Source organism: Cherax quadricarinatus, chromosome 84, assembly GCF_038502225.1.
Source record: "Cherax quadricarinatus isolate ZL_2023a chromosome 84, ASM3850222v1, whole genome shotgun sequence".
Classification (NCBI taxonomy): domain Eukaryota; kingdom Metazoa; phylum Arthropoda; class Malacostraca; order Decapoda; family Parastacidae; genus Cherax; species Cherax quadricarinatus.
This window is the reverse complement of record NC_091375.1, coordinates 7917700-7939164: the sequence shown is the minus strand read 5'-3', so window position 1 is coordinate 7939164 and position 21465 is coordinate 7917700. Positions and strand designations below refer to the sequence as shown.

The following is a 21465-nucleotide window of genomic DNA, read 5'->3' as shown; positions in this document are numbered from 1 at the left end:
GCCTCTGCCAAGACAGTGATGGAATGAGTGATGAAAGTGTTTCTTCTTTATTTGGGTCACACTGCCTTGGTGGGAAATGGCCAATGTGTTTAAAAAAAAAATAGAGCTAGATCTTGTTTAATGCGAATAAGGAATCCCATAGTGGTACCATTATTCATATTTGCTCTATTTGAATTGCAGTCGAACCTCAGATGTCAGTTGCATTACTTGTCAAATAAATCGGTTTTACATAAGAACATAAGAAAGGAGGAACACTGCAGCAGGCCTGCTGGCCCATACTAGGCAGGTCCTTTACAATTCATCCCACTAACAAACATTTGACCAACCCAATTTTCAATGCCACCCAAGAAACAAGCTCCAATGTGCAAGTCCCTCTCAAATCCAACCCCTTCCACTCATGTACTTATCCAACCTAAATTTGAAACTACCCAAAGTCCTAGCCTCAATAACCCAACTAGGTAGACTGTTCCACTCATCAACTACCCTATTTCCAAACCAATACTTTCCTATGTCCTGGTTTTTTGTATGTGCTCTTGGTTTTCAACAGACAAGTTTTTATGCATACCGAGCAGCTGAGGTCACGTGCTCATGGAATGTGCACTGGACAAAGGGTCGAGAGTCTGGGTCTGAGTCAGTATAGCCACTAACTCACATGCTGTAAGCATCTCTTGAGCTTTTTTTTATGCATCTTGTGAATTTTTTTGTTTTGCAGTTTTGGTGCAATTTTTTTATTGTGTGAGATGCTATCAAGGGCCTGTAAAAACCTCACTGGACAGGTTTTTAGTGAGACACAGAACCATTATGAGCCAGAACAAGTTGTTAGTGGTGAAAAGAGACAAAGAAGAGAACATTAGCTCTCCTCTGACAGCTAAGGAACACTTAAATTTTTATTGACTGTACAGTAAGTACACCTACCATCCGACTTACGACATGCTCGACTTAGGACCACTCGACTTACGACAGTGTTTTTTATGCCAAATTTCTGGGAAATAAACAACTATTTGTGTTGTACACAGTGTTTATCCTAAACCTTACAGTATAAAATACACTACTAACAACATAAAAAGTAAAGTAAAACATGAAATACCAAAATAAAACAATAAAATAAAGTCATTACAAAAATGTTTTGTTGATATTCAGTAGTAAAGTTCGGCTTATGACCATTTCGACTTATGACCGGTTTCTCAGAACCGAACTTGGTTGTAAGTCGGATGGTAGGTGTATTTCAGTTAAATTTTCACTTGGTTGTGAGTGTGGGGGAAGTTCGTGAGGCAGTAGGTAAAATGAAAGGGGGTAAGGCAGCCGGGATTGATGGGATAAAGATAGAAATGTTAAAAGCAGGTGGGGATATAGTTTTGGAGTGGTTGGTGCAATTATTTAATAAATGTATGGAAGAGGGTAAGGTACCTAGGGATTGGCAGAGAGCATGCATAGTTCCTTTGTATAAAGGCAAAGGGGATAAAAGAGAGTGCAAAAATTATAGGGGGATAAGTCTGTTGAGTGTACCTGGTAAAGTGTATGGTAGAGTTATAATTGAAAGAATTAAGAGTAAGACGGAGAATAGGATAGCAGATGAACAAGGAGGCTTTAGGAAAGGTAGGGGGTGTGTGGACCAGGTGTTTACAGTGAAACATATAAGTGAACAGTATTTAGATAAGGCTAAAGAGGTCTTTGTGGCATTTATGGATTTGGAAAAGGCGTATGACAGGGTGGATAGGGGGGCAATGTGGCAGATGTTGCAAGTGTATGGTGTAGGAGGTAGGTTACTGAAAGCAGTGAAGAGTTTTTACGAGGATAGTGAGGCTCAAGTTAGAGTATGTAGGAAAGAGGGAAATTTTTTCCCAGTAAAAGTAGGCCTTAGACAGGGATGTGTGATGTCACCGTGGTTGTTTAATATATTTATAGATGGGGTCGTAAGAGAAGTAAATGCGAGGGTCTTGGCAAGAGGCGTGGAGTTAAAAGATAAAGAATCACACACAAAGTGGGAGTTGTCACAGCTGCTCTTTGCTGATGACACTGTGCTCTTGGGAGATTCTGAAGAGAAGTTGCAGAGATTGGTGGATGAATTTGGTAGGGTGTGCAAAAGAAGAAAATTAAAGGTGAATACAGGAAAGAGTAAGGTTATGAGGATAACAAAAAGATTAGGTGATGAAAGATTGAATATCAGATTGGAGGGAGAGAGTATGGAGGAGGTGAACGTATTCAGATATTTGGGAGTGGACGTGTCAGCGGATGGGTCTATGAAAGATGAGGTGAATCATAGAATTGATGAGGGAAAAAGAGTGAGTGGTGCACTTAGGAGTCTGTGGAGACAAAGAACTTTGTCCTTGGAGGCAAAGAGGGGAATGTATGAGAGTATAGTTTTACCAACGCTCTTGTATGGGTGTGAAGCGTGGGTGATGAATGTTGCAGCGAGGAGAAGGCTGGAGGCAGTGGAGATGTCATGTCTGAGGGCAATGTGTGGTGTGAATATAATGCAGAGAATTCGTAGTTTGGAAGTTAGGAGGAGGTGCGGGATTACCAAAACTGTTGTCCAGAGGGCTGAGGAAGGGTTGTTGAGGTGGTTCGGACATGTAGAGAGAATGGAGCGAAACAGAATGACTTCAAGAGTGTATCAGTCTGTAGTGGAAGGAAGGCGGGGTAGGGGTCGGCCTAGGAAGGGTTGGAGGGAGGGGGTAAAGGAGGTTTTGTGTGCGAGGGGCTTGGACTTCCAGCAGGCATGCGTGAGCGTGTTTGATAGGAGTGAATGGAGACAAATGGTTTTTAATACTTGACGTGCTGTTGGAGTGTGAGCAAAGTAACATTTATGAAGGGATTCAGGGAAACCGGCAGGCCGGACTTGAGTCCTGGAGATGGGAAGTACAGTGCCTGCACTCTGAAGGAGGGGTGTTAATGTTGCAGTTTAAAAACTGTAGTGTAAAGCACCCTTCTGGCAAGACAGTGATGGAGTGAATGATGGTGAAAGTTTTTCTTTTTCGGGCCACCCTGCCTTGGTGGGAATCGGCCGGTGTGATAATAAAAAAATAATAATTTATTTTTACAGTTTCCCTGTGCTGTATAATTATACATTGTTTAATGTAGTAATTAGTACATTATTAATATATGCATTTTTATATTGTCACTTGGGGTCTGGAACAGATTAATTCTATATATATTATTCTTTATGGGAAAAATTGCTTTGGGCGATTTTAATGTTGAATCGACATTGGAACAAAATAAATAAAAAAACTGAGGTTCCACTGTATATGTAATTTCTGTGCATGTTTTGAAGAATTTGGGTAAAAAATAGCATTAATTAATTTTACACTATTCAATTTGACACTAATCAAGACCTGGCTGTACTCTTGTTTTGATGAATAAAATATATGAGCAACACTGGGATCTTGATTGCTCAAACCATGTGTCTTATTTATCAACTAGTCAGCATCATATACCATGGATACTATCTTTTTCTCATTTTCGTGCCACTAACAGGGAGCATGATGCTTCGCTACCCAGGTTCTTGCGGCGCTTCACCTCAGTGTCGCTCCTGGTATACGTCTTGACATGCTCAGTGGAGTGTTACCAGAAACTGAAGAATTACCACAAGGCTGTGGAGCAGCTGCAAGAACTGTTAGCTCAAACAACACACCTGCAAGACTACCGTGGTCGCTGGTATGACAGACTGGCCCTCAACCTGGAGATGCACTTGAAGAAACCAGCACAGGTGAAAATGAGTGTGATAATAGTATACAGTACCAATAAATTGATAAGACACATGTGTAACAGTTAGGTATCTTTATTCTGAAACATTTCACTTGCACAGTAGGCTTCTTCAGTTGATTACAGAGGAAGCAGCAGAATCAGTACAGATGTAAAGATGATGTAACCAGTCCATCACCCTTGAAGACGTAGTTTTGAGGTAGTCAGTCTCTCAGCCTGGAGAAGAGTTTTGTTCTATAGTCTTGAACAATGTTCCAGACTATGGTCAGTCCTTCAGCCTAGAGGGACTGACCACCTTAAAACTTTGTTTTCAAGGGTGATGGACTGATTACATTGTCTTCACGTCTGTACTGTTTCTGCTGCCTCCTCTGTACTCGACGACGAAGCCTACTGTGTAGACTAAACATTTTAGACTAAAGATACCTAACTGTTTCACATGTGTCTTGCTTATCAGGTGAAAATGAACTTAAACTTTAAGATAAGATAAGATTTCGTTCGGATTTTTAACCCCGGAGGGTTAGCCACCCAGGATAACCCAAGAAAGTCAGTGCGTCATCGAGGACTGTCTAACTTATTTCCATTGGGGTCCTTAATCTTGTCCCCCAGGATGCGACCCACACCAGTCGACTAACACCCAGGTACCTATTTGCTGCTAGGTGAACAGGACAACAGGTGTAAGGAAACGTGTCGAAATGTTTCCACCCGCCGGGAATCGAACCCGGGCCCTCCGTGTGTGAAGCGGGAGCTTTAGCCACCATTTCTCTTGTTTCATTCACCATCGTTATTGTTTCCTCACTAGTTACTTTCCTGGTGACCCATGTTAGTTTATCACTTCATGCCAGTTTCCGTTCTTTATTCATAATCATTATCATCATTATTATTATTATACAGTAAATAACTGCTGTATTATAAGTTATATAATACTAAGTTAGTAAAGTTACATGAAGATCTCATTGATAGTAATGTATTATCAAAGAAAGTCAACCATTTGATAATAATAATCATCAAAGTGAAAGATGACTGGGAATGTTGTAGTTGAGAAGGTGACTTGAGTAATGATGTCTGGTATAAAATGGGACCTGCCTGTACCATTTTATATTTTCTTATTTCTTTGTATTAATTCTAATGTTTTGATGAAGTTGTCATGGCTGCATCAAACACTTCATGATATATGTAGAATTATTGTTGCCTTTTTATCTGTAGCTACAGATGTGGTCTGATAGTGTTTAATCATCCAATGTGTCCATTATGCTGCAGGCTGTTGAAGTAATTAGCAAAGCCTTGAGAGATCCTGAGGTGAGGAAAGGTCACCGTCTCTCACTGAGCATAAGAGCTGAGCGCATGGCAGCATCTGCACGATACAAGAGCTTCATTCCTGCCATAACAGAGATGCCTCTCATGAAGCCTGTAGAAGCCCCCAAAGTTGTTATAGAGGGTCGTAGTCTTCCTGCGTAAGTTCTACAGCAGCTACCAGTGTGTGTATAATATTGTCATAGAAGGATGTATTCTCCCTACGTATGTTTTACAGCAGCTAGCGGTGTGTATAATATTCGTATGAAAGAATGTAGTTGTCCTGTGTAAGTTTTACAGCTGCCAGCAGTGTATATATTTTTATAGAGTATTGTGGTCGTCCTGCATAAGTTTTACAGTAGCTAGCAGTGTGTATAATATTGTTATAGGGGGTTGTAGTCTTTCTGTATATCTAAGAGCCACTGAAGTGTCTATAATATTGTTATATTTTTCTTGCACAAGTGTCAAAGCTGCCAGTAGTGTGTGTGATATTTTTAGAGCTGTCCCATGCCAGTAATGGGTGTTATATTGAGCTAAATGCATATTAATTATATGATGTTAGATCCACCTTCATTCTGAACCATTCAGTCTTTTTACTATCACAACTCTGCCTGCATCCCTGCACATCTCTCCTTTGAAAGACAGGCAGTAAGCCTACACAGTAAATCAAAGAAATAGAGAGAGAGTAATTCTTTATTAAAAAGGCCATTCTCTGTGAGAGTATTAAGTTACATCCTCCACGAATCTGCATGACAGTGTCTTCCATTGCAGACACTGCAAGGCTCCAGGCGGACATCAACCAAATCTTTCAGTGGGCTGCAGAAAACAATATGAAGTTCAACGATGAGAAATTTCAATTACTCCGATATGGTAAACACGAGGAAATTAAATCTTCATCAGAGTACAAAACAGATTCTGGCCACAAAATAGAGCGAAACACCAACGTCAAAGACCTGGGAGTGATCATGTCGGAGGATCTCACCTTCAAGGACCATAACATTGTATCAATCGCATCTGCTAGAAAAATGACAGGATGGATAATGAGAACCTTCAAAACTAGGGAGGCCAAGCCCATGATGACACTCTTCAGGTCACTTGTTCTATCTAGGCTGGAATATTGCTGCACACTAACAGCACCTTTCAAGGCAGGTGAAATTGCTGACCTAGAAAATGTACAGAGAACCTTCACGGCGCGCATAACGGAGATAAAACACCTCAATTACTGGGAGCGCTTGAGGTTCCTAAACCTGTATTCCCTGGAACGCAGGCGGGAGAGATACATGATTATATACACCTGGAAAATCCTAGAGGGACTAGTACCGAACTTGCACACGAAAATCACTCACTACGAAAGCAAAAGACTTGGCAGACAATGCAACATCCCCCCAATGAAAAGCAGGGGTGTCACTAGCACGTTAAAAGACCATACAATAAGTGTCAAGGGCCCGAGACTGTTCAACTGCCTCCCAGCATACATAAGGGGGATTACCAACAGACCCCTGGCAGTCTTCAAGCTGGCACTGGACAAGCACCTAAAGTCGGTTCCTGACCAGCCGGGCTATGGCTCGTACGTTGGTTTGCGTGCAGCCAGCAGCAACAGCCTGGTTGATCAGGCTCTGATCCACCAGGAGGCCTGGTCACAGACCGGGCCGCGGGGGCGTTGACCCCCGGAACTCTCTCCAGGTAAACTCCAGGTAACACTGCAACATCTTCAGGTAAGGATGTTGAAGTCTGGAGGGCCATCTGAACTGTGATGCCTGCATGCTTCTGGGAAGAGAGTGACTGAAAGAGTAATGGTAAATGTGTTTTTTTTTTTTTTTTTTTTTTTTTTTAAGGGGGGGGGCTACCTCAGCAGAAGATGGCCGATGTATTAAAAAACACAAATAAAAAATTAGGAACTCCCGTTTTATAAAGGCAACAGTCAGGTGGTAAGAGAAAGGTTTGGTCAGGTGACAGGGAGATACAGATCAGGTCTTAGTTCTGGGGTGAATAATGCAGTGCTGACATAAGTATGTGAGGGAGTTGTAGGTTGTACACAGTAAGTCAAAAGGACCTGAGTGTCTGTGAGAGTACATTTCCATGGAAGAGTGTTATTGAATGGTATAGGTCATATGTTTTGTAGTGGGCATGGCCCCAGGGTTACATTTCATGGTGTCTGACACCTGTATGGTGGTAGTCTTGAGACAGACACTCTAGCCTGACACCTGTATGATGGGAGTCTTGAGACATTATTACCTTCACCTTGTTATTATCTTCACCTTGTTATTATCTTCACCTTGTTATTACCTTCACCTTGTTATTACCTTCACCTTGTTATTACCTTCACCTTGTTATTACCTTCACCTTGTTATTACCTTCACCTTGTTATCATCTTCACCTTGTTATTACCCTCGCCTTGTTATTACCTGCACAGTGTTATTACCTTCACATTGTTCATTAGATCACAATGATTGTTTTTCTAGGATTCTAAAAATAACATACAATTCTGGATTTAACACACAACAATAATGGACAGATCTGGACTTAACAGCCTTGTTATGTTTTCTAGATGCTGTCCAGTCATGGATTTTGTCCACTAAATATGGAATCCACTAAATTGGGTTTTCTTAAGTTGAGGTTTTTACTATTTATTTTCATTTATTTTGTAATATTGAATAAGTATTTGAATGAGAGCATATTAGGTGTTGTATGCAGCAGGTATGTTTATCCTCATCGAATAACTCGAAGTCACTGTCAACAGAGATATTCCTGGATATAAAAGATCGTTCATCCGTCAAGATTCTGATCGTCATGCTGGGGACGGTGAAGTGACGGTGTGCTCGGTGGAGGAACTGGCTCTTGGACATTACAAGCAACTGGGGTACTCTGAAGGTAAGGTGTAATTTAGTCACGGTTGTGTGTGTGTGTGTGTGTGTGTGTGTTGACACTTGTAGTTATGGTAGAGAGACTGTGTACTCACTTAATTGTAGTTTCAGGGGTCAAGTCATAGCTCCTGGCCCTGCCTCTTCACTGGTCTCTACTAGGCCACTCTTCCTGCTCCATGAGCTTTATCATACCTCTTCTTAAAGCTATGTATAGATCCTGCCTCCACTACATCACTTCCCAGACTATTCCACTTCCTGACAACTCTGTGGCTGAAGAAATACTTCATAACATTCCTGTGATTCATTTGAGTCTTCAGCTTCCAACTGTGACCCCTTGTTGCTATGTCCCATCTCTGGAACATCCTGTCTCTTTCAACCTTGTTGATTCCTCTCAGTATTTTATGTCATTATCATATCCCCCTTATCTCTCCTGTCCTCCAGTGTCGTCAGGTCGATTTCCTTTAACCTCTCCTCGTAGGACGTGCCCCTTAGCTCTGGGACTAGGCTTGTTGCAAACCTTTGCACACTCTAATTTCCTTATGTGCTTGGCTATGTGTGGGTTCCAAATTGGTGCTGCATATTCCAGTATAGGCCTAATGTACACAGTGTACAGTATCCTGAATGTTTCCTTATTAAGATGTTGGAATGCTGTTCTTGGGTTTGCTAGACACCCATATGCTGCAGCAGTTATTTGGTTGATGTGCACCTCAGATGTGCCCGGTGTTATGCTCACTCCAAGATCCTTTTCCTTGAGTGAGGTTTGTAGTCTTGGGCCCCCTAGACTGTACTCTGTCTGCAGTCTTCTTTGCCCTTCCCCAATCTTCATGACTGCACTTGGTGGGGTTGAACTCCAGAAGCCAGTTTCTGGACCAGACCTGCAGCCTGTCCAGATCCCTTTGTAGTTCTGCCTGGTCCTCGTCCAGTTGAATTCTTCTCATCAACTTCACATCTGCAAACAGGGACACCACTGAATCTATTCCTTCCATCATGTCGTTTACAAGTACCAGGAACAGTACCGGTCCTAGGAACCCCTGTGGAACCCTGCTCCTCACAGGCACCCACTTTGACACCTCGCCATATACTATGACTCGCTGTTGTCTTCCTGACAGGTATTCTCTGATCCATTGCAGTGCCTTCCCTGTTATCCCTGCCTAGTCCTCCAGCTTTTGCACTAATCTCTTGTGTGGGACTGTGTCAAATGCCTTCTTACAGTCCAAGAAAATACAATCTACCCACCCCTATCTCTCATGACTTACTGCTGTCTCCTTGTCATAGAATTCCAGTAGGTTTGTGACACAGGATTTCCCCCTCCCTGATACTGTGCTGCCTGTGTGTATGCATTGTTGACACTTGTAGTTATGGTAGAGAGACAGTATGTGTGTCAGACAAACCTACACATTGTGTAACTAGACGGAGCTTTATCAGGTCAGTTAATTTGAGGTTTTGTTGGTCGATGACTTGTGAAATATTTAGGTCTGAATTTATAAATGGTTGCAGTGTCTTTATATAGTAAATAGATTCCTTTGGAACATTACTTTCTGACTCGCAAAATCATAACACGATTGCAAAGCATGGAACGGGTGGGGTTTGAACCCATGGCTTACGCACTGGCCTGGAGTTTTACAACTCTCACCATTGGTTCAAGCCCCCACTCGTTCTGTGGTTCACTAATTTTTCATTGTACCAAAGTTGGTCTGTGACTTGACATGTCACAATGCCATGAACTTTTTGCCCCAGAATTGTTGACACCCTGTGAGGGGTCCCAGCCCCAGTGATTTAAATAAATATATCTATATACCAAGATGATACATGTACAGTAGGGCCCCACTTTATTGCATTCTGCTAATATGAACATTTCAAATTATGACCAAAACTCGCTATATGGCTCCCCCACCTGACTTTCTAATACGGTCACCGCGCCCCCACCCTGTTTGTATACATTCTCAGCGAGCTCCATGAGCACCGCATCCCTCCGTTATGTTGAAACTTTCCAAAATTTCAGGTGTTTTTAGTTATTTCATGTTTTATATATTTTTTTTTTTTTTTTTTTTTTCAACAAGTCGGTCGTCTCCCACCGAGGCAGGGTGACATATACTCTGATAATTATACTAATGTGTACCTGTACCTAAGTAAACTTACTGTGTTGGCATACAGGTACACATTAAAATCACTAAGAGTGTCCCTCTAGTCTTGACGCTATATTAATAATAATATTATTATTTTTTTTTATTATCACACTGGCCGAGTCCCACCAAGGCAGGTTGGCCCGAAAAAGAAAAACTTTCACCATCATTCACTCCATCACTGTCTTGCCAGAAGGGTGCTTTACACTACAGTTTTTAAACTTCAACATTAACACCCCTCCTTCAGAGTGCAGGCACTGTACTTCCCATGTCCAGGACTCAAGTCCGGCCTGCCAGTTTCCCTGAACCCCTTAATAAATGTTACTTTGCTCACACTCCAACAGCACGTCAAGTATTAAAAACCATTCGTCTCCATTCACTCCTATCAAACACGCTCATGCACGCCTGCTGGAAGTCCAAGCCCCTCGCACACAAAACCTCCTTTACCCCCTCCCTCCAACCTTTCCTAGGCCAACCCCTACCCTGCCTTCCTTCCACTAGAGACTGATACACTCTTGAAGTCATTCTGTTTCGCTCCATTCTCTCTACATGTCCGAACCACCTCAACAACCCTTCCTCAGCCCTCTGGACAACAGTTTTGGTAATCCCGCACCTCCTCCTAACTTCCAAACTATGAATTCTCTGCATTATATTCACACCACACATTGCCCTCAGACATGACATCTCCACTGCCTCCAGCCTTCTCCTCGCTGCAACATTCATCACCCATGCTTCACACCCATATAAGAGTGTTGGTAAAACTGTACTCTCATACATTCCCCTCTTTGCCTCCAAGGACAAAGTTCTTTGTCTCCACAGACTCCTAAGTGCACCACTCACCCTTTTCCCCTCATCAATTCTATGATTCACCTCATCTTTCATAGACCCATCCGCTGACACGTCCACTCCCAAATATCTGAATACATTCACCTCCTCCATACTCTCTCCCTCCAATCTGATATCCAGTCTTTCATCACCTAATATTTTTGTTATCCTCATAACCTTACTCTTTCCTGTATTCACTTTTAATTTTCTTCTTTTGCACACCCTACCAAATTCATCCACCAATCTCTGCAACTTCTCTTCAGAATCTCCCAAGAGCACAGTGTCATCAGCAAAGAGCAACTGTGACAACTCCCACTTTGTGTGATTCTTTATCTTTTAACTCCACGCCTCTTGTCAAGACCCTCGCATTTACTTCTCTTACAACCCCATCTATAAATATATTAAACAACCACGGTAACATCACACATCCTTGTCTAAGGCCTACTTTTACTGGGAAATAATTTCCCTCTTTCCTATGTACTCTAACTTGAGCCTCACTATCCTCGTAAAAACTCTTCACTGCTTTCAGTAACCTACCTCCTACACCATACACCTGCAACATCTGCCACATTGCCCCCCTATCCATCCTGTCATATGCCTTTTCCAAATCCATAAATGCCACAAAGACCTCTTTAGCCTTATCTAAATACTGTTCACTTATATGTTTCACTGTAAACACCTGGTCCACACACCCCCTAGCTTTCCTAAAGCCTCCTTGTTCATCTGCTATCCTATTCTCCGTCTTACTTTTAATTCTTTCAATAATAACTCTACCATACACTTTACCAGGTATACTCAACAGACTTATCCCCCTATAATTTTTGCACTCTCTTTTGTCCCCTTTGCCTTTATACAAAGGAACTATGCATGCTCTCTGCCAATCCCTAGGTACCTTACCCTCTTCCATACATTTATTAAATAATTGCACCAACCACTCCAAAACTATATCCCCACCTGCTTTTAACATTTCTATCTTTATCCCATCAATCCCGGCTGCCTTACCCCCTTTCATTTTACCTACTGCCTCACGAACTTCCCCCACGCTCACAACTGGCTCTTCCTCACTCCTACAAGATGTTATTCCTCCTTGCCCTATACACGAAATCACAGCTTCTCTATCTTCATCAACATTTAACAATTCCTCAAAATATTCCCTCCATCTTCCCAATACCTCTAACTCTCCATTTAATAACTCTCCTCTCCTATTTTTAACTGACAAATCCATTTGTTCTCTAGGCTTCCTTAACTTGTTAATCTCACTGCAAAACTTTTTCTTATTTTCAACAAAATTTGTTGATAACATCTCACCCACTCTCTCATTTGCTCTCTTTTTACATTGCTTCACCACTCTCTTAACCTCTCTCTTTTTCTCCTTATACTCTTCCCTCCTTGCATCACTTCTACTTCGTAAAAACTTCTCATATGGTAACTTTTTCTCCCTTACTACTCTCTTCACATCATCATTCCACCAATCGCTCCTCTTCCCTCCCGCACCCACTTTCCTGTAACCACAAACTTCTGCTGAACACTCCAACACTACATTTTTAAACCTACCCCATACCTCTTCGACCCCATTGCCTATGCTCTCATTAGCCCATCTATCCTCCAATAGCTGTTTATATCTTTCCCTAACTGCCTCCTCTTTTAGTTTATAAACCTTCACCTCTCTCTTCCCTGATGCTTCTATTCTCCTTGTATCCCATCTACCTTTTACTCTCAGTGTAGCTACAACTAGAAAGTGATCTGATATATCTGTGGCCCCTCTATAAACATGTACATCCTGAAGTCTACTCAACAGTCTTTTATCTACCAATACATAATCCAACAAACTACTGTCATTTCGCCCTACATCATATCTTGTATACTTATTTATCCTCTTTTTCTTAAAATATGTATTACCTATAACTAAACCCCTTTCTATACAAAGTTCAATCAAAGGGCTCCCATTATCATTTACACCTGGCACCCCAAACTTACCTACCACACCCTCTCTAAAAGTTTCTCCTACTTTAGCATTCAGGTCCCCTACCACAATTACTCTCTCACTTGGTTCAAAGGCTCCTATACATTCACTTAACATCTCCCAAAATCTCTCTCTCTCCTCTGCATTCCTCTCTTCTCCAGGTGCATACACGCTTATTATGACCCACTTCTCGCATCCAACCTTTACTTTAATCCACATAATTCTTGCATTTACACATTCATATTCTCTTTTCTCCTTCCATAACTGATCATTCAACATTACTGCTACCCCTTCCTTTGCTCTAACTCTCTCAGATACTCCAGATTTAATCCCATTTATTTCCCCCCACCGAAACTCCCCTACCCCCTTCAGCTTTGTTTCGCTTAGGGCCAGGACATCCAACTTCTTTTCATTCATAACATCAGCAATCATCTGTTTCTTGTCATCTGCACTACATCCACGCACATTCAAGCATCCCAGTTTTATAAAGTTTTTCTTCTCTTTTTTAGTAAATGTCTACAGGAGAAGGGGTTACTAGCCCATTGCTCCCGGCATTTTAGTCACCTCATACGACACGCATGGCTTACAGAGGAAAGATTCTTTTCCACTTCCCCATGGACAATAGAAGAAATAAAGAAGAACAAGAGCTATGTAGAAAAAGGAGAAAAACCTAGATGTATGTATATATATATATGCATGTTCACGTCTGTGAAGTGTGACCAAAGTGTAATAATAATCGCTCTTGGGCACATCAAATGCCTTATTTTACGTTCATATAAACATTTTCATTAATCCATCTATGATACTTTCTTCAAAATTATACAGTAAAGACGTTACATAGCACATAAACATGATACATACACCCAAAGTACAAAAAATTTCACATAAATATGACATGTGGTACTGGGAGGAGGGAAAGAATTCCATTTTCTCTGGTCCAGCACCAGAGAAAATGTGTATCAGTGTGCTTGTAACACATTTGGCTTTGTTTACAAATTGTCAACATGATTTCTCATCACTTCTCTGTCGTTTATGAGGCATACAAGGATAGTTGTCACACATGATTAAACTTGGTGAACAAGGTTTGTCGATGGTAATAATAATGTTGCTCTAAGGCGCTTTAAATATCATATACAGTGGACCCCCGGTTAACGATATTTTTTCATTCCAGAAGTATGTTCAGGTGCCAGTACTGACCGAATTTGTTCCCATAAGGAATATTGTGAAGTAGATTAGTCCATTTCAGACCCCCAAACATACACGTACAAACGCACTTACATAAATACACTTACATAATTGGTCACATTGGGAGATGATCGTTAAGCGGGGGTCCACTGTATTACATTTAGGTATGGTAGTCAGGCAGCTACACCTACTGGGCTACTTACACCTGACTTCCTACAAATAAATTCTACTCACCTCTCACCCTACATTAAGACTATACATATTGTAAGGTAAGTAACAAGTGTACTGTATATGTATTTTATTGCTCTGGGCTGCTTTAAATATCGTATATCCTTACCTACACCTACTGGCTACCTACACCTACTGGCTACCTACACCTACTGGCTACCTACACCTACTGGCTACCTACACCTACTGGCTACCTACACCTACTGGCTACCTACACCTACTGGCTACCTACACTTTCCACTTCCTACAAATAAATACCATTCACCTCTCGCCCTACATTAAGATTACAGATATTTTAAGGTAAGTAATGCATGTACTTTGTATGTATTTTACTTTTAATTGTATTTTAATGCCTAGTTCAACTCTTAACATATGTTAATGTAAACTTATCTGGCATTTGTATGCATTTATAAGTGAAAAAATGGTGTTCTGCTTTCCAGCGTTAGCCTGGAACCTAACCTGCAGTGTAAGTGGGGCCTTACTGTACAATAATTATGGTGTTTACCAAGTGGATAAGTGGTGTTTACACTGATGTTATAGATGGATTACCCACTAGTGGGGTGTTCCTTGAAGCTGAGTGGTTCAAGGAACACTCTATTGAATATTTTTTAACATATTCATTTAAAACTGTATATTTTCCACAATCATTACAATAACTAAAATTGTAAATAGTTTTATGTTGCTTCTGTTTTAATGTCTACCTACCTGGAGGGTATTCTGAGGATCAGTGCCCCAGGCCATGACCAGGCCTCCTGGTGGATCAGGGCCTGATCAACTAGGCTGTTACTGCTGGCCGCACATAGTCCAACATACGAACTACAGCCCAGATCCCTCTTGAAGGCAACCAGGGGTCTATTAGTAATTACCCTTATGGCTGGTGGGAGGCTGTTGAACAGTCTTGGGACATGGACACTTATTGTGTTTTCTCTTAGTGTATTAATGGTGCCCCTACTTTTCATTGGGGGTATATTGAATCACCTGCCAAGTCTTTTGCTTTCATAGGGAGTGATTTCTGTGTGCAGATTAAGGACCATTCCCTCTAGGATTTTCCAGGTGTAGATTATGATGTATCTCTCTTGCCTGCACTCCAGTGAGTACAAGTTAAGTGCTTCCAAGCGTTCCCAGTAATTAAGGTGTTTGACGAAGCTTATATTTGCAGACTGTCAAGTTGAGAGAGTGTGAGTGTACTAACATGGACTCTTGGGGGAATACTAGTAACCAGTACATTTTATTTCTCCAGCTTTAATTTTTTCTATTTTTGGTGTTTTAGCTTTTGTAATAAAATGTAACATTCTTTATTTTAAAAAATGTGGGTCTGAGCAACAAAAATAAAACAGGTGAAAAGCGCTAAATAAAACTTGTAACTGTGGTACAAGTTAGAGTACATCATCAGTAAGTACAGTAAGTACAACATCAGTAAGTTAGTGGTGTCACTTCTCTCCTTCAGTAATGTGCCCTGCTGGCCTGGCCTTATTTTCACTTCTGTCATGTATCGTCAGCTTTTATACTCGGCTTAAACAGTCAACTTATACGCCGGTTAATATGGTAATTACTGTATAGCATTAAACTTGGCATTCATGTAATCTAATTTTAACTATTAACATTAAGTAGTTTTAAGTTTAACTATTAATATTAAGTACAAGTACCGTCTGACTTACAACCTTCTCGACATATGACCACTCGTACTTATGACCGTACTGCTTACAGCTTAGTTTAAGTTATGTTGTACTTTTCTGTTCTTGCATATGAATGTTTTCATATGTTTCTCCTAAACCTTACAGTATAAAATACATTACTAAAAGCATAAGGTTTGACTTGTGTCCATTTTGACTTACGACCGGTTGGTCGGAACGAGCCTCGGTTGTAAGTCAGGTGGTACATGTAGTTTTAAGTTTTAATCTGCCCGAAATACTCTTCATAACCTGGGGCTTTTCAGAATCTATGAAGTAAACGATCACCTAATTTTGTAGTATCTATGTGCATTTCAAAAAATTGTTCTTCAAAATGTTAAATTGCAATAGCATGACACTGTCCTCAGGTCTACACCGGGAAGGAGCCACCGTCAACACACTCTTTGGCATATACTTCTGGGATGCCCTCTACGCTCCAGTGTGTGATGTGTTCAGATCCCCACACCAAGCAGCACCACTAGATCTCGATGATGCAAATTTTTATGAGGCCAGAAGGCAGCAAATTGATCACAGGTTTGCTTTGATAATTTTGTATTTTTGGTTCCTTATGTATGGTACTATAGAAATATATTTTTCATTTGTTGTTGTTTAATGTACAAAAATGCTTATTCAGTAAATGCTGATTCTGTAGAGTTGTCTCACCTGGAGTATATCACTTATTGTTTGCTTAATATTGTACCTGTATACCTATCCTAGCTTTGATAAGGTCTTTGTTTTTTGAGCCCAATTTTGGCTTAATCACCTCTGCTTACCCATTGTTTTATTAACCCTTTGAGGGTCCAGACCCTTCATCTGAAACTTGTCCACAGGGTCCAAGAATTTAAAAAAAAAAAAAAATTCTTATTTCTTATGAAATGGTAGAGAATCTTTTTCTGAATGTAATAAAACAAAAAGTACGAAATTTGCTGGAAAATTGACAAAATTACCCTACCGCAAATTTTGCTGTATCAGTGATATTTAAGCATCAGTAATTTTGCCCACTTTGACTCTTATTTTAGGCCAATTACATTGTTACAGTTGATCAAATTTTTAACTATTTCATTAGTATGCCTTCCATTTTATCGAATGAGCACAAGAAACTGCCCAATCAACTATTTCAACTACCCAACAAAGTGACCAGAAATTGGTAATTTGGCCAGTTTTTCTGAGCGAGCTGAGCTCATCACATACAGCATTTTAGACAAGGGTAAAGAGGTTTTCATTACATTCATGGATTTAGAAAAAGCATATGATAGGAGAACAATGTGGCGATAGGTTACTGAAAGCAGTTAAGAGTTTTACGAGGATACCGAGGCTCAGGCTAGAGTGTGTAGGAGAGAGGAAGAATTGTTATTTTTTTTTTTTAACACATCGGCTGATTCCCACCAAGGCAGGGTGGCCCAAAAAAGAAAAACTTTCATCATCATTCACTCCATCACTGTCTTGCCACAGGGGTGCTTTACACTACAGTTATACAACTGCAACATTAACACTCCTCCTTCAGAGTGTAGACACCGTACTTCCCATCTCCAGGACTCAAGTCCGGCCTGCCGGTTTCCATGAATCCCTTCATAAATGTTACTGTGCTCACACTCCAGCAGCATGTCAGGTATTAAAAACCATTTGTCTCCATTCACTCCTATCAAATACGCTCAGGCATGCTTGCTGGAAGTCCAAGCCCCTCCCACACAAAATCTCCTTTACCCCATTCCTCCAACCCTTCCTAGGCTGACCCCTACCCCGCCTTCCCTCCACTACAGATTTATATTTCCCAGTAAAAGTAGACCTTAGACAGGTATGCGTGATATCACCAGGTGTTGGGAAGAGGTGTGGGATTAAGATTTGAAGAATCTAACACAAGGTGGGAGAGTTGTCACAGTTGCTTTTTGCTGATGACTCTGTGCTTTTGGGAGATTCTGAAGAGAAGTTGCAAAGGTTGGTGGACAAGGTTGGAAGGGTATATAAAAGAAGGAAATTAAAAGTGAACATAGGAAAGAGCAAGATGATGAGGATAAAAAATTTAGATAATGAAAGATTGGATATCAGATTGGAGGGAGGAAGTGATTGTATTCAGATACTGTATTTGGGACTGGACTTGTCAGCAGACGAGTCTATGAAAGATGAGGTGAATTGTAGAATTCATGAGGGGAAAAAGTGAGTGGAGCACTGAGGAGTCTGTGGAGACGAAGAACATTATGGAAGCTAGGAGGGAAATGTATGAGAGTATAGTGGTACCATTACTCTTACATGGGTGTGAAGCATGGGTGGTGAATGTTGCAACTAGGAGAAAGCAGGAGGCAGCGGAGTTGTCATGTCTGAGGGCAATGTGTGGTGTGAATCCATAACTTGGAGATTAGGAGGAGGTGCAAGATTTCTAAAAGTATTATCCAGAGGGCAGAGGAAGGATTGTTAAAGTGGTTTGGACATTTAGAGAGGATGTAACATAATAGAATGACTTGGAGGGCATATAAATCTGTAGTGGAAGGAAGGCAGGGTAGCGCTGTCTTAGGAAAGGTTGCAGGGAGGGGGTAAAGGAGGTGTTGTGCATAAGTGGTTTGAGCTTTCAGCAGGTGAGCGTGAGCATGTTAGATAGGAGCGAGTAGAGACAGATGGTTTTTATGACTTGACATGCTGTTGGAGTGTGAGCAAAGTAACATTTATGAAGGGATTCAAGGAACCAGTTAGCCGGACTTGAGTCCTGGAGGTGGGAAGTACAGTGCCTGCACTCTGGAGGAGGAGTGTTGATATGTTGCAGTTTATTTTAACTGTAATGTAGGCATGCCTTTGGCAAGACAGTGATGGAGTGAATGATGATGGATGTGTTGCTTCTTTTTCAATTCACCTTGTCTTGGTGGGAAACATCTGATGTGTTAATAAAAAAAAAAGTATATATACTTCACATACAGTTGTGCTCTCCCATTCTTCCTGTGTATATATAACAACATCGAATATAACTAAAGTATGTTACTAGTTAATGGTCTAAGGCAGACTGGAACATCTTCATAAGTTTCATTCTCCTATGTATGGTTTATTTATGTATTATTCCGTCACAGTATTGTATCTTTGTTTTTTAGAGTTAAGGATTTGACATGCTGTTGGAGTGTTAATAGGGCAACATTTATGACAAAATTTTGAGGTAGAAAGTAGAGTGCCTGCTCTCTGAAGGAGGGGCAAGGATGTTACAGTTTAGAGGGGCATTCAAATTGTGATGTTTGTACACTTCTGGCAAGATATTTGTTGAATGAATCACTTTGTTTTGATCACCCTCCATTGGTGGGAGATGAAAAATGTTTTAAAAATAATTTTGTTTTTTTCAACAAGACGGCCGTCTTCCACCGAGGCAGGGTGACCCCAAAAAGAAAATACTTTCATCATTCAACACTTTCACCACACTCACACATTATCACTGTTTTTGCAGAGGTGCTCAGAATACAACAGTTTAGAAGCATATACGTATAAAGATACACAAAATATCCCTCCAAACTGCCAATATCCCAAACCCCTCCTTTAAAGTGCAGGCATTGTACTTCCCATTTCCAAGACTCAAGTCCGACTATATGAAAATAATAATATATAAAAATAAATAAAGACAAATAATTGTTGTAGTATACTCTGAGATAGAATAAAACTATGGTACATATCAAACATTACATATGATAATTTTTTTCCAAGTACCAGCAGCCTCCCACTGAGGCAGGATGACCTAAAAAGAAAAACTAAATTTTTTTTTGTTACATTTAGTAATTTATACAGGAGAAGGGATTACTAGTCCATTGCTCCTGGGGCAGTTTATTTGCCTCTTATGATTAGCTTGGCTTATCAAGGAAGAATTCTCTGATAATTGTTTTAATTTAAACAAGAAAATATGAAGAGAAGTTTTTGTTTCCAGACTTAGTGAACTCTGCAGCTGGTGTGAAGAAGAAGCAGAAGTTGAGCTGGAGAGAATTTGGAATCATCATGCAGGAGAGGTGTCCCTCGTAGCCTGGGATCTTTTCCGAAATGTTGAACATGCTAAGGTGACGACTTCACTAAAATCCAACTTCCAGTTGATTCTAAACTTTGTAATGCAGTTGCTTTCACTTAAAAATTACTAATTTATAGAAAATGTGTTTGTTACTTTCTTTACCAAGCTCGGAACTCTTCATTCATGCTAAGAATTACTTTCATACAAAGTTTGATAAAGATTTTATCAATAGGAAAGTTTGTTTACCTTTGCCTATGTTTACTTGTGCATACTTCAGTATGTGTAAGTTAACCTTTCCTTGGTTAACCTTTCCTTGGTTAACCTTTCCTTGGTTAACCTTTCCTTGGTTAACCTTTCCTTGGTTAACCTTTCCTTGGTTAACCTTTCCTTGGTTAACCTTTCCTTGGTTAACCTTTCCTTGGTTAACCTTTCCTTGGTTAACCTCTGCTTGGTTAACCTCTGCTTGGTTAACCTCTCCTTGGTTAACCTCCCCTTGGTTAACCTCCCCTTGGTTAACCTCCCCTTGGTTAACCTCCCCTTGGTTAACCTCTCCTTGTTTAACTTCTTCTTGCTTGATTTCTCCTTGCTTGAATTCTCCTTGCTCCTTGTTTAACCTCTCCTTATGCACAAGAGAAAGTCAAGTGAAAACAAGTGTATTTTTCAGGGCTTGGTAAATAGTCTGGGTTTGCGTGTTATTGCTGCTATATGTGAACGTCTGGCCAAAGATCACAGGTTTACACGAAGTGGATTTCCCGATCTGATTGTGTGGAATCCTTCCACCAAGGTTAGTTCATCTGACTCTATCTCTAGGGATAACTTTGTTTCTAAATGCTTCCTGCACACTATAATGGTAGTGGGTTTGTGTCAACCATCTTTGATATTGTTTTCATGTCGCCTTTGCACCATTTATAACATTTCTGGTATATTTTTAAGTGTTTATACAGTAATGTACTGTATATTGTAATAAACAGAATAGAGGAAATCAGCTCTAATATACATTATATAGGTATGAATACTGGTCAGAGCCTGTCATATGTCTGAATCATCGGCAAGTGAGTACGTCACTAAGTGAGGAGAAGCTGTATTTGTTTGTTTAATTAATTCACTGACAGTAGCTATTTATTTATTTTGCATATATTTTTGACTTACGTTGGGTTCATCAGAAAATAACCCAGCATAAATCCAGGACCACCTGTAATTTTTGTAATCCATGAAATCTGGTGTGTTTTTTCCTTAAAATTGCTGATATAAATTAATAATACAGGGTAACTAAAGGAAAAAATTTAAAGAAAAATATAGCTAACATAATGTTATTTATCTTTACCTAATAAGAAAGAGATTACTAAGAAAGTCTGGAGGTAAATGTTGACTTGTCAAGAACAAAGCAGCTGAGATGTTAGATGAGGAGGTGGAGGTACTGGATGTGGGGATACCAGAGGTGGAGATGCTGGATGTGGGGATACTGGAGATGGGGATGTGGAGATGCTGAAGGTGGAGATATTGTGTTCACATCATAACCTAATACAGTACAAAACATAACACTCGCAGTATGTTATTTTAGCATAGCAAATAGGCATTAGGTCTGTCAGGAAACAGGAAAAGTCTTAGTCATGTGATGACCCACAGTTGGAGCCTTTGGTCATGTGACCTA

General features: G+C 40.5%; 1 protein-coding gene across 8 annotated transcripts in view; it reads left to right on the top strand.

The window, feature by feature from the left end:
* LOC128704277 (fanconi-associated nuclease 1 homolog) overlaps window positions 1-21465 on the top strand; it is a 68982-nt gene that overhangs the window by 36023 nt on the left and 11494 nt on the right. For all 8 annotated transcript variants that reach the window (XM_070102994.1, XM_070102992.1, XM_070102993.1 and 5 more), the window contains 6 exons: window positions 3475-3706; window positions 4960-5153; window positions 7733-7863; window positions 16219-16384; window positions 19740-19866; window positions 20479-20598. In XM_070102994.1, coding sequence (XP_069959095.1) covers window positions 3475-3706; window positions 4960-5153; window positions 7733-7863; window positions 16219-16384; window positions 19740-19866; window positions 20479-20598 — 970 coding nt within the window. The remainder of the gene's footprint in view (window positions 1-3474; window positions 3707-4959; window positions 5154-7732; window positions 7864-16218; window positions 16385-19739; window positions 19867-20478; window positions 20599-21465) is intronic.